Source organism: Clavelina lepadiformis, chromosome 8 (genome assembly GCF_947623445.1).
Source record: "Clavelina lepadiformis chromosome 8, kaClaLepa1.1, whole genome shotgun sequence".
In the NCBI taxonomy this organism is placed as follows: Eukaryota; Metazoa; Chordata; class Ascidiacea; order Aplousobranchia; family Clavelinidae; genus Clavelina; species Clavelina lepadiformis.
Genome location: NC_135247.1, coordinates 1453352 through 1466489, shown reverse-complemented (window position 1 = coordinate 1466489; position 13138 = coordinate 1453352). Strand labels below are relative to the sequence as shown.

General features: G+C 37.1%; 1 protein-coding gene across 3 annotated transcripts; it reads right to left on the bottom strand.

Annotated features, from left to right (window-relative positions):
- Positions 1-1107: 1107 nt before the first annotated feature.
- Positions 1108-12505, bottom strand: LOC143468179 (ATP-dependent translocase ABCB1-like). 3 transcript variants are annotated; one of them, XM_076965204.1, is made up of 23 exons: positions 10066-12504; positions 9723-9922; positions 9441-9584; positions 8858-9260; positions 8634-8758; positions 8069-8282; positions 7516-7698; positions 6897-7013; positions 6620-6832; positions 6297-6477; positions 5768-6166; positions 5294-5472; positions 4905-5115; positions 4658-4807; positions 4335-4440; positions 3947-4087; positions 3706-3862; positions 3362-3559; positions 3156-3268; positions 2997-3090; positions 2713-2859; positions 2285-2454; positions 1108-2178 (listed from the first exon to the last, which is right to left on the bottom strand). In XM_076965204.1, the coding sequence occupies exons 1-23, from the start codon at positions 10162-10164 to the stop codon at positions 2145-2147; spliced, it is 3978 nt and encodes a 1325-aa protein (XP_076821319.1). In that variant the 5' UTR covers positions 10165-12504; the 3' UTR covers positions 1108-2144. The 3 variants fall into 3 exon arrangements, with proteins under 3 accessions (XP_076821319.1, XP_076821321.1, XP_076821320.1); XM_076965206.1 differs by having other exon boundaries at positions 9723-9861; XM_076965205.1 differs by lacking the exon at positions 3947-4087 and having other exon boundaries at positions 10066-12505.
- Positions 12506-13138: the final 633 nt, after the last annotated feature.

Below are 13138 nucleotides of genomic sequence, written 5' to 3'. Positions count from 1 at the left end.
AATTCAAACTTAGGCTATATTTAGAATTAGTAAAAAAAAAATTTTATTTAAAGCAACTTTTAAGCGTATGACATCGAACAAGATTTTATGATTGCTGTGTACTTTGTATTTATGCTGTTCTCAAAATAATACTAATTATTTCAAAGCGCCATGCGCAGCAAACATACCATTCTTGCGTAAAAACGACTATAAGGATTATTGCGCCAAAATTAACATCTGGCGTTTGCCGGGAAAAAATACCGACGTAAGTGTACCGACTGCGAAACACTTTTAGTGTGATAAAGCTAGGTCACATGTATGTTACCGATTTTTATTTTATCGTCTTTATAACGTGAAACTTTTTTTATATAATATTCTTTGAAAGGATCATGCCCCGATTTTCTTGAGAAACGTTCCATGTACACTCCAACTTTCATACTATTTCTCCATATAATCAGTCACAACATTTTGATGGACAACGTCGGCCTGCTAAACAAATTTCAACGGCCTTTTACGAAAACACGTGTACACGTTGTACAGGATGATCGGACTTTTACGAAATATTAAACAAAATTCTTTGCCTTTCCCGTCTCAGCAAAATTGCGATATCATGAAATGCATACTAAGTGGAAAACATTTATTCTTTACAAGTTGCACAAGCTTATCAATATCTGTTTGACATGCTGCCACGGCACTGTGCCCCTAAGTGACTGCGACACTGTGCCCCTAAGAGGCAATAGCGCCGACGAGGAAAGGAGTAAGTGAACCTGCCTGGAATTGTGGCGGTTTAGCATCATGTTACTGCCACGCAATGGATCATTCACTTTACAGTTTCTTTGTTGCTTTACCGAATTTTCTACGTTTTTTCCCGTTAATTAGCGTTTATTAATTTTCTTTATAGCTTCGTTTGCCTTTTAGTTTATTCTCTTTTTTTTGTTCATTTGGTCCGATATTCAACAAAATTTTTACTTTTCTGCGTGTTGGTCGATCTATTGTTACATAATTATATACTGCCGGGAAAGATAAGCAGCCGAATGAGGAGTCAAGATGAGTTTCTGTCGGAGTCAAACTAGGTCACTTTTGCTTCAGATAAGGGTCTGCAAACGTCTATCATCCGTCACCTATGAGTTTGCCAGGCTTATCATAGAGCGTCTTGTATTGTTAGTCGGCAAAAAAGCAACAAGTTAAACAAAAGATTAAAAAAATACAAACCGTGGCTAAACAGCGATGGTTCAAATTAATTTATCTGGCTCACATATAATCGTGTCAAAGTAGTTGTGTATAAGCTTTATCGGTAATGACAGACGCGGTTGCCTTCACTAAATAAGTTCATGACGAAAAATTTAGGTTGGATTGCTTTGCTCAAAACCGCTACATCTGCTTTAATATTTTTCAGTTTTATTGAATATTATACTTCCTTTGAGCTGACAACTTACTTTCCAAAACGACAGAAAGATAAACAAAATTAAGTAAACGTGTGTGCGCAAATACGATGGAACATAACCAAAACATGAGCGCGTCCATAAGGCTTGAAAAAGATTAACAGATTTGTGATGATTAGGGCAACCAAAAGTCAATATGGTCAATTTTTTTAACCTGCTCAGAATGCTATCAAACAAGCACAAAACAAATTTCAGCTTTGTACGACGTGTGGTATAGAAGTTATTAGGTCAAATAAAGTCAAAATGTTACGTTAGGTCAAAATACGGTCAAATTGTTTCTTTAGGTCTTCTTTTTAGGTCAAAATCTATTAAACTTGTAATTTTGTAACCATTTTGTAATATTATTCTTCCGTTTTTCTCTTTTCTTTTACCGCAAACAATTCCAGTGCCCTAAATTATACTTAGAACCAAAGCCACAAAGAGAGGGAAGGCCTTTCAGCGCATCTGGTGACGTCACGATGTGAAGGCATTGCATTTGAAACTGCAAGTTGTCAATCTTAATACGCAGAAACGAAAAAAAGTCAACACATAGAAAAGCGTTTTGTCAATTTTAAATGCAGCTTTAGATTAGAAAGTTGCTGTAGACAGTGTAGAGACTATCAGTATAGCGTTTTTCAAAATAAGGTCATAATTTAAACTTTTTAGGTCAAAATAAGGTCAAAATTTAAACTTTTTAGGTCAAAAAACTGGTTGCCCTAGTGATGATTCATCAGAAAACATTCTTCACAAGCTGGGCATGAATTGCGCATTGACCAATCTAATAAAACAAAAGAAAATTGTAAAGAAAAGTTTTCAAAGTAAAATTACAACTACATTTTCATAGAGCAGGTATAAGCGGGTAATGATTTGTGAAATTCACTCACTTGTAATAAAGTCCTCTTTTCACGATGAGTGATTCGTGCGTTCCAAGCTCAACCACTCTTCCATGATCAATCACAGCGATTTGATCCGCGTTCTTCACCGTTGAGAGTCGATGAGCGATCACTATGCTTGTTCGCCCCTCTCTAGCGGCGTCTAGCGCCTCCTGTACCATCTGAAGATTAAGAATAGACGTTTGTTAATTTCTATTGATTTAATTGTCTGTCATCTTGCTGGAACAGGCAAAATACAATGGTGAAAGCATCGAAAAAGGAAAAGATCTAGAATTAAAGGAAAGTGATGAAAATGCTTGTCAGTAAGAATACAGAGCAAGAAAAAACAGAAGGATGTGGAAGTTGTAATTGAAGATCCACTGGAAAGATGTAAAGATAAATCTCTGTTACTGTGTCTAAGGAGAACAATTTCTGCAAACCTTTTCGCTTTCTGTATCCAACGCGGATGTCGCTTCATCTAGAAGAAGAACTTTCGGATTTCGAACAAGAGCGCGCGATATCGCGACTCTCTGCTTCTGTCCTCCTGACAACTTTCCGCCTTTTGCGCCTACGGGTGTGTCGTAACCCTAACGTAATTAGAAATGGAAATTTGCCAAAACAACGACAATCGATAGAAGTTAAAAGGTTCCCATAATTACAGTATAGGCCTACTGACTGAAGCGCAAAAAAAACTGTAAGCAGAAAATACGAAAGCACGATTTACATCTGGTAACCCCGAAATAAAGTTTGCCGCGTTCGCCTTCTCAGCTGCTTCTTCTATCTCTTCATCGCTGATTTCTCTCGTGCAGTCTCCGTATCTTTGGACAAATTGCCTTGGGTTATTCTACTTTCACTATAAGCTGTGGTATTTGGTGAAACTCACTGGATATTTTCTTTGATTGTTTGATTGAGCAAGACTGGTTCTTGGGAAACCACCCCAATCTGCTGACGTAACCAGGCAACGTTCAAATCACGGATGTCGGTTTCATCCAAATACTAACCAAGAAAAACATGCTTTTGAACATTTTGAGATAAAAACCAGATCTCTGTAAAAGTTTTCATAAAAGCTAGAAAGATATTCAAACTCACCACGCCACCTCCATCAACGTCATAAAACCTGGAAATCAACTTGATTATTGTCGTTTTCCCGCAGCCAGATTGTCCGACAAGAGCCAAAGTTTGTCCAGGTTTTACTCTGACGTTAATGCCTTCCAACACAAGAGCGTCTGGTCGATTCGGGTAGCGGAAAGAAACGGATTTAATGAAAATCTCTCCTTTGCAATGATCCTATCACGGAAAAATTGATCAAGTAGGCTACGTAATTAACAAGAATTATGCAATTCTGTCATTCTGAAATCATAATTAATCAGGATGTCTAAGACAATGTAACTAAGAGCCAAACACCACAGCGAAAATTCTTCAGAAAAAATTACCGGTTTTGTTCCCTTTGTGCTGGATGCGTCGATGAAGGGAATACGATCGAGGATGGCAATCATTCTGGCCGCCGATAACGTGGCTTTCGCAAAGTCCGCAGCAAACGCAGTGTTGGCTCCAATACCAATGGCTCCGAACATGACCGCAATCAGTACTCTGCATGGTAAAGTAACATTTAAGAATGGCGTTGTGTCAATATGACAGTCGAGATGACACTGAGTCATAATTAAGTTAACCCACAGAATGAATTCGTAGAAAGTCATTTCTCCCGATTTGATGACCTCAGATCCGATTTTGAAAGCAGCTGCAAACGCGAAAAATGTGGCGCACTGACCAAATCCGTATACTAAGCCTTTAACTGCCGATTTGATGTAAATTTTCCTACGTAAACAATTAAAAAAGGGAGCTAAAAAGTTGAAAAATATTTTCTCAGCAAAAACGTTTCTAATATGTTATCAACAGTTTGAAAAGCATACGTTACTTTGTTTGCTTAGTTCACAGCATTGTCACTTAACATACTTTAAGAGAATAAATAGAATTTTACTTTTGTTATCATTCGTCTCAAGATTTCTCAAGTCTCGTTATACTTCTTAAAATCTTTAACATAACTTTTATCACAATGTCCTACTTGGAAGATCCTTTGATTTTCGTTGTGTACATGTCAACCAGTTCATGTTCCTTGGTAAGTGATGCAACTGTTCGAATGTTCATGATCGCTTCCGTAGCAAGAGCACCTGAAAAACATATGATATAAAATATGATTTTAAAATTTACATCTTCAGGGAATACTTAACCTAGTCATTTCGTCGTTAGCAAAGCAAATTTGTGTTCTCAAATCTTTACAAATGTTAGAATCTGGGATTCAGATGAAGACAACTCTGACGTAATAATGAGACAATAACTAATAATAATAACTAAGACAATATAATGAGTTGAAGATGCAAAAATCACCTGCTTCATTCTCTTCAGCGGTGGATTGTTCATCTTCTCCAGATTCGAATTTTATTTGAACAAAAGTACCCAACACCATAAATGGCAGAAAAGGGATCACTACCAATGTTACCTTCCAGCCATAAGCAAAAGATAGCCCGAGAGCTACAACTGAATATACAGTATAATAGTCCAGTAAATGTGAGTATATAAAAAAATGTATGTAATGTGAAGCTAAACCCCTAAAATTGCACCAATAATAACTTACCCAGGGTTGAAATATTTTTCATCACAATTCCAATCGTTTCTCCGGTGCAATTTTGAACTCGAGAAGCATCAACAGCCAGTCTGTGGCAAAGGGTACCGGTACCATGGCCTCGCTCATCAAAAAAGGAGATGTCCTGATGAAGAATCGATTTGAAAACACCCTTCCTCAAACGCATTGTGAGTTCCATGCCGGATTTTGCAAAGCACAGATTCTGTTTGAAGCACAAAACAGCGACATGGTCACAATGCAATAAACAGAGAAAGAGAGCAATCACCATTGGGGAGAAGCAAACGATTTTTTAGTTTTTTTCTTAGCGATTGGTTTCGTAGTTGATCATTCTTCACTTGGTGTCAAACTACGAAATGATACCGTACCACATCACACCATACCTCCAAGATGTTGCTGAGTAGAGCTCCAGCTCCCAAAACCACAAACATGCCACCAAGAAAAGATGCTCTCTGTAATGCCTCCTGCACATCGGTGTAGGTGAAAACTTTGAAAAACTCGGCTATTATAAGTGCGCTGAGTGGATCCGGAGCACCCGCGAGAACAGAAAAGAAACATCCGCCTAAAGCATACGTCGAAACCGTATATGTGTATTTGACTTGGTAATGCTAATGTGAATTGAACAGGTCGCACTAATATACTTGGCCTAATACACGGTACACATTATATTAGTTTGTATTACAAATAAGCCTAATTTTTCTTTTTATTTGTTCGTATTAATTTTTTTTTTTAGATGCGTGTTACGAAAAACGCAGTTAAAGGATGTACATCAAAACCAATCTTTTATTTTTTGGCGTGCCTGCTTGTAATACACAAAAAAGAGCATAGCACCTTAACAACGACAAAGCATCACGTACTTATCACGTAAAGCCATTCCGGTGCGTTCATCTTGAGAAATCGGGTAAAATCAAACTTTGGCAAATCTACTTCTTCTTCCTCTTCTTCATCATCATCATCATCTTCCTCATCTTTTACCTCTACGTGCTTTAAATCTTTCTGTAAAGAACTTTTGATTGGAGACAGTTTTTTTGTTGGGCTGCCGAGGACAAGAGCGGGGAATTTTTCTTCATCAACTTCACCGGTAGCACAATGATCAACGCTCTTCATCATCACAAGAGTGTGATAAACTCCTCCTGGATTCGACATCAACTCCTCATGGTTCCCTTGCTCCATTATACTACCGTCATGAAGGGCGATTATTTTATCACAATCTCGAATCGTCGACAATCTGTGAGCCACAACAACCGTGGTGCGGCCTGAAGCAGCGAAAAAAGAAGGTTGACTGCTTATTTATAATATTTAAGCAACGGAAACAATAAAATCAATTAATATTATAACTAGAAACTTAAGTGAAAAATATCAGTGCGGGGTCACCAGTGCAATCACCTTCCGATGCTCTGTCCAGCGCAGCTTGAACTTTCGCTTCACTATGAGTGTCCAATGATGACGTTGCTTCATCAAGAAGCAATATCTTGGGATTTCGCGCGATGGCTCTCGCGATCGCGATTCTTTGTTTCTGTCCTCCACTCAATTGACTTCCTGCCTCGCCCACCAAAGTATCGAATTTCTAAACAAACATATTAAAGAATAAGATATTTTTTGTAGAAAAATGAAGAGTTCTTCTCTGTAGAAGGCAAGATAACAGATAATTAAACCAATGTCATCATCATAAAAAAACTTAAGCAAATTTCAAGACATGATTTTTTAACCTCGGGTAGCTTCATGATGAAATTGAAAGCATTTGCTTTTTTCGCCGCTTCGTGAAGTTCTTCATCGCTTATTCCAGTGCGACCCCAGCGGATATTTTCAGCAATGCTCGTCCCAAAAAGGACCGGTTCTTGGGATACTACTCCAATTAAATCTCTTAACATTTTCAGGTTAAGATTTTTCACATTTTTGCCGCCGATATGAACTGATCCATCCTAAACCTCCACAGCTTGAAATTTTAAACAACTCAACATGTTGTGATCTCTATTGTGCTCTTACCTTGACGTCATAAAACCTTTGAATGAGTTGAACAATTGTGCTTTTTCCGCATCCGCTTTGACCAACCAGGCCAACTCGCTGTCCGTGTTCAATTGTAAAGGACATATCCTTAATGACCTTTTATAAGGCAAATAATTTAACAAAACTCAGATTTAATCTTTAAGAATTTAATGTATTCTGCGTGAAACTAAGACTATTTAGTCTTATATAATTTACTCCAGTGTCAAATTGACACTGCCAGGCTCCAGTGTCAAATTGACACTGCTAACTTATAACTTTGTATAGATAGGGCTTAAAGGATTGAGATTTTTTACCTTTTCTAAAAAAAATTGTTTGCGTTGTAACTACTGTATATAACTACCATGTCTGCAATAAAATATTAAAGATGCTAAAAATTTTCATATTCTTTTTTCCGCTTAAGGCCCTTTATCATTATAACCAAAGTCACTTAGCCTTACAGGTGATCACTTGAACTCGGAAATTTAAGTTATAAGCGACTTGAAACGACCCTAAAAATTCTCTTTATTGAAAGTTCATTATTGTGTGTACAAGGATCCTAATTTATTAGAACTAATTTAATTTCTAATTTATTTATTATGGCTATAACATATCGGCTTACCTTCACATCTTCTCTGGTAGGGTATTTGAAATTGACATCTGAAAACTTGATTGTGACGTCATCATGACTTGGATGATCCCCTTCGTTTGAGAAAATATCGATTTCAGGAACTCGATCGATGACTTGATATATTCTGGCAGCAACGGCACGAGCTTGTGGAATGGACGAGATATTTGTGCTGAGCTGTGAAGATAGGCACGTGATCTGATCATCAAATCAACGCTTCTAAGCATTCTATGTCTAGATCCTACGAAATCTAGAGCATGATAAGACATAAATTAGCTTCCATTACAATATTGAGACCAAGATACAAAAATAGAAATTAATAAATTTAAAAAACTTTCTCATCGTTTGCATGAGAAACTGAACAAGTTATTGGGAATTCAACTAAATAATTCTTGACTAAGTTAAGAATTACGTTTTTCAAGTTATCGTTCTTTTTTTGAAGACACACACAACTAAGCAAACTTTGTTTTTGAAATCATCGAAAAAACATCTTACATAAATCTGCATAGAATCTAGGCTATGAATAAGAACTCAAGCGTTCACTTACTGTGCCGATGCACCATCCGGCAAAGAGAACATTGAAAACAGCCATAAGCATATCGCCCGCTTCGATTTCTCCGTGAAGGACCAGAGTGGTTCCATACCAGAAAGATAATGCATTTTGGCAATACATGGTAAAGAACATCAGTCCCATGCAGACGCCAAAGGCACCACCGCGAAACATAGCGGCTTTTTTCGCCTCTTTTAGATTGTGATCGTATCTTTGGAAAAGTTGGATTTAACAGTTCACTTCGTGCTTGCCATGTCAATAAACCTCTCAAACTTAAACTCAATACCAGATTTTAGAGCCTGAGGAACATTTTCTATGATTCACAGTTTTCCGATTTCTATGATTCAACATCATTTATTGGGTTAGATATGTTTTTTTGATATGGTTTAAACAGAACAAGTCAAATCAACATTTCGCTGGCAGGAACTCAAACAATTCGCTGTAAACTTTGATGGAGATTATGTCATTTGACATTTTAAATAGTTATGGTTATGAAGTAAAGTTAAGTTTTTATTTTGATCTTCACATAGAAACAAAATTCGTTAAACATCTCTAATCTCACCTTTCCACTTCTTTCATTTGGCAACCAAAAGATGCCACAGTCTTTACGGAAGAAATCGTTTCTTCTGCAATCGCTCCAGCCTTCGAATAAGCATCTGTTTCCCGTTTCTTACAAATGTCGTTTATCTGAATTTAAGTATAAGCCTACTGTAGGTCTATACTCTATTACCTGGTAAACAATTTTTACATGTTGACGATTACAAAAATTTATAAATCACGTTATACCTTATATAAAACACCAACTGGTATCATCATGAATACTGTCATGGCAAGCGCCACAAGAGCAACCTTCCATGCATAGACAAGTGCCACGACAATCGACGCCACACCCATGGCAAAATAAGCTATCACCAAACTCAGTTTGTCGCCGATAGCCTTTCTTAAAGTGACTGTATCACTGAAAAATACTTGAATCTTCAAATAATTTTCTACAAAATCTGCGAAAGCTTTCTTCACAAATAAATAATTCTCACACCAAGAATGATCGCGTCTGATGTATATTATTGTGTATATGATGTCATACCTCGACAATCTTGAATTTAGTTCACCAGAAAAATTGAGATCGTGAAATCCGACGTCCTGACGTAAGAAGGCTCGAAAATACATTATCTGGATCATTTTGACTTGTCTAACAAAACAAAACTCCAATTTCGATAACTGCCAAATTTGAATCAAAATCGATTTAATAAAAGTAAGGAAAATTTGCTGAATATTGTTTATGTTTGTCATACTGCGCTATAAGGAAAGCTCATCAAAATATCGAATAACTAAAAACGTAATTTAATTCTCATTATACAAGAAAATTGACCTGGTCGAGCTAATATTCCAGAAAAACATCTGTAGTGATGCGGTCACAAGTGCTATGCTCCCAGTGATAATAAACGCATAAATGGACACCATACTGCTATTACCAAAGGATACGATCACAGGCATTATCTGATCGTTCCATTGCCTGTTGAAAACATATGATTAAAGAGGTCGGTCCAATAGCAAAATGATTACAGGAAATTTACAAATCTGTTTCAACTTAAGAGTTTCTTCCACAACGGTGTACACAACTTTTTAATGAAACTTAACATATTATACTTACGTTTTGGTCATGGTGGTGTAATTTTCATAGCGGCAAGTCTCATAATTTAAGCCGCATGCTTTGTAGCGACCGAAGGTAGTGAAGACGTTGATACCTTGGCCGAAAAAAAGAAACAAGGCGGGACTTGTAATTCCATATCCTGCCGCAGCAAGCGACCCGAGCCCGATGTAGAAATAATCCAGCGTCGTGGCGTATCGAAACTGGAAAGAAATTTAAAAAGTACTACGCCATTTTGGATAAAACGTAAGCAAGGACTTTGTAACAAAACTATAAATTAACGTCGAACAAAACATGTGCTATACTATGCCATTATTAGGCCTACAACGTGGTAGGAAAAACTCACAAGTTGTAGGAACCTGATAGGCGGAGGATGCTTATGTTTCTCTTCTTCATCTTGTTTCTTCTCCAGCAGAGGAGAATTTTCTACTTTTGTTATCGCCATGACTTTTCTGTTGTTGCATTAAGCAGCAAAAAAATCCTGGTCTGTTTTAAGCCTAAGCTGAGATGGAGAAACGCCCTTGTGCAAGCTGCGCTGACTAATTACGGGAAATATGCGTTCCCCATGCTGCAATGAGCGCAGGCAGAAACGTGCATTAGGCTACTTGTGGGGTAGTATGAGCAAAGTTAATAGACAGTTAATTTTAAGGAAACAAATTGCTCGAAGTCCAATTCAGTTTTCTCGGTTTTGAAAATCTACAATTGGGAGTTGCCAATTCCTATTTCTTCTATGCGCCAGTTTTGCTATAACTTTATAATGCCTACATTTATAAAATTCTTAACTTGGAGACTAACTCAATAACCAATACCTCTATTATGTGTCAGTTTGTTATTCGTTTTTTGCGAGCTACACTTCCAAGAAAGCTACTAACTTTTGGAGAGTAGGCTTAACTAGACATATAAAACTGTGTTTTTCTGCAACCTTATTTCTTCACAGTATAGGTGACTCTTGCACTATCTTATATCTAGTATCTACACTTTATATTCTACAAGCATAGCGAATACACAGTATAAGTTATGAGCGAATTACTCAGTCAGTGTGTCAGTCACAAACCGGAAAAGCATTATTGACAGCGGCGTTTACAGAGGTCAGATTTTCACAGAAGTTGCGCCCCGATACCATACAGATTATAACTCAATTTGAATTTTAATGAATCCCCTTTGACCGCGCTACAACATAAAACGGCCCCAGGGGCCAGGGCCTTCCTCTTTAGCCTTTTTTTTTTTCGAGAAAAGCATAAAAAGCACCTGGCTTTCTTGAAGCATTGAAAGTAGCCAATTTCTCAAGTAGCGCAATTAGATAATGACATCACAATTGCACTGAAATTAATACATGTTGTGTTAGCAGTGAAAACATGTACGTACTGTAAGGCAAACCTGATTTCTGATACAATTGGTTCACTCTCAGCATTTCCATTTACGTATTAGGAAAGCGTTTGGGAAATTATTGTTCTGTAATCAATGCATTATTTTCGTCAAGGTAAGGTGCAAATACGACAAGTGCTATTACCGTAAAGGCAGAAGCGATAGGTAGGCTAATAGCCATCGGTTGAAAGCTGGAGAAGCGCAAGAGCAGATATGCGAAAGCTGCACCGACTGTTGCTGAACTTTATACGACTGATCAAGGTGAGTTTGGTAAATTGTGAAGATTAAAAAATTTCCAAAAAAGCTAATATTCTTCTTCTAGATTGTGGGATAGTTTCTAGTTTAATGCTACTTGAATCCATGATTATGTTCAAGCCATACTTATGTACTTCAAATAAGCATTGTCACGCCATATTGCTATTGAAATGTCACAATCGGTTTACGAGGAAACAAATTCCAAGGTCGTAAATGCTGGCCTACGGATGTACAAAGAAACCGTTTAAGAAGCTGCGATGGTTTGATTTACGCTTAAGCGAAGTGTATGCTTTTAAGTGAAGTTGCCGTACTCTATTGGGAAGCTTAAAAAGACTGCATGATTTCTGTTGGGATAGGACAAAAGGAAATAGCACCATCACGTTAGCTATGCAGCACAAGACGTTACAAATGAATATCATTTTCATGCATTACAGCTAGGCCTAGCAACATAGGCCAGTAAATATTAACATTATTTCTCTTCTCTTGAGCACGTTAGCCTTTTCGGCTTTGTCACTTTTTCCTGTTCGTTGGCGCGTGTTAGTAACAATTAACTGGCTTAAGTTTTCGTCCCCACCGCACTTTCGACGAAAAAAAAAATGATTGACACTCTGTTAAAGTAGATCACCGAAATTGTAGTCACTATGTATATTTATGTAGGTCTATTCATCGTGCCGAAAGATAGCAATTAATTGGAAAAATTATTATAATTTTTTAATCCATAAGTGTCTAGTTCGCTTATGTTGCTTTATAGCCTACATTCTATATTAAGGCTTAACGTGATATTGTAATAGTGGCAGTCAGTATTCCACCGGAAAAATCGTGTTTCAAAGCTATTTTTCACAGCTTCTTGTTAACCTAAGTTTCTATAACATAGTAACCTAATCCAATTCTATTTTCTAATCTACAGCTAACTTCAACTAAACCCAAAGTAACTAAAATTAGCTTTTTACACGCTCATTCTCCTAACTACATATCTTTAACAACGGGCTGCTTGACCTACATTCGGTGAAATAATAACTTCCTATAATAATGAATAACAAGTAGGGAGTACAATAATGGGACAAACACTGGGATGCTTTTAAGATGACAAAGCGAAGATAGACCAGTGAGATAGCGCCGGACTCTCTAATTATAAATAAGCTTGCATCGATTTACACCGCAAGTACTGAAGAACTGTCCGTATGTAGACCTAGCCTCCAAATAAAGCAATTTCCTGTCCTTAACGTTTTGGCGAAAAAACAAGTAGGGATTGTGACCCATTCCATATTGAATAAAGGCTTCCTTCATAGAGCATATGGAAAGTAAAGAGAAAATTATATCGTGGATTCTATGAGTTTTAATGTGTTTTTTTAACATAATCGCCATAATCGTAATAAATTTGCATTACACGCCTTATAGACCTACTTAGTACACTTGATGAGGCAAGCTGATGCTTGAAAAAGCTTGTGTATAGAGAAATGAAACATAAAAGCTAACTCTTGAGTGCCATCTTATATCCTGCATTTTATTTTTACATATATACGCCTTATACTTTTAGCATAAACATCAATAATATGTCCACTCACATCGAACGATTATAGGTAATACACAATTTAGCCAAACAGTGTGTAAACGAAGTTCATGTTGTAGCAACTCTCTGCTGTCTGCAAACTTCAGGCATGAGTTTGACGACGACACTGAATTATTGACGATTCAAGAATTAGACGAAATAGCAATGTGCCTGAAATGAGTTGAATGTGTTACAAATTTAGTAGAATTGCTGTACTTGGCTTCGGTTAAGGAGGTAATACGGTCACGCG

Excerpts from the sequence above, each read along its gene's own strand:
- LOC143468179 (XM_076965204.1), bottom strand. The coding sequence starts at position 10,164 with ATGGCGATAACAAAAGTAGAAAATTCTCCTCTGCTGGAGAAGAAACAA. Across the intron at positions 6,833-6,896 it reads AAAGGTTTTATGACGTCAAG|GATGGATCAGTTCATATCGG; the intron begins GTAAGAGCACAA and ends GTGGAGGTTTAG. Across the intron at positions 5,473-5,767 it reads GGAATGGCTTTACGTGATAA|GCGGATGTTTCTTTTCTGTT; the intron begins GTACGTGATGCT and ends CGTATGCTTTAG.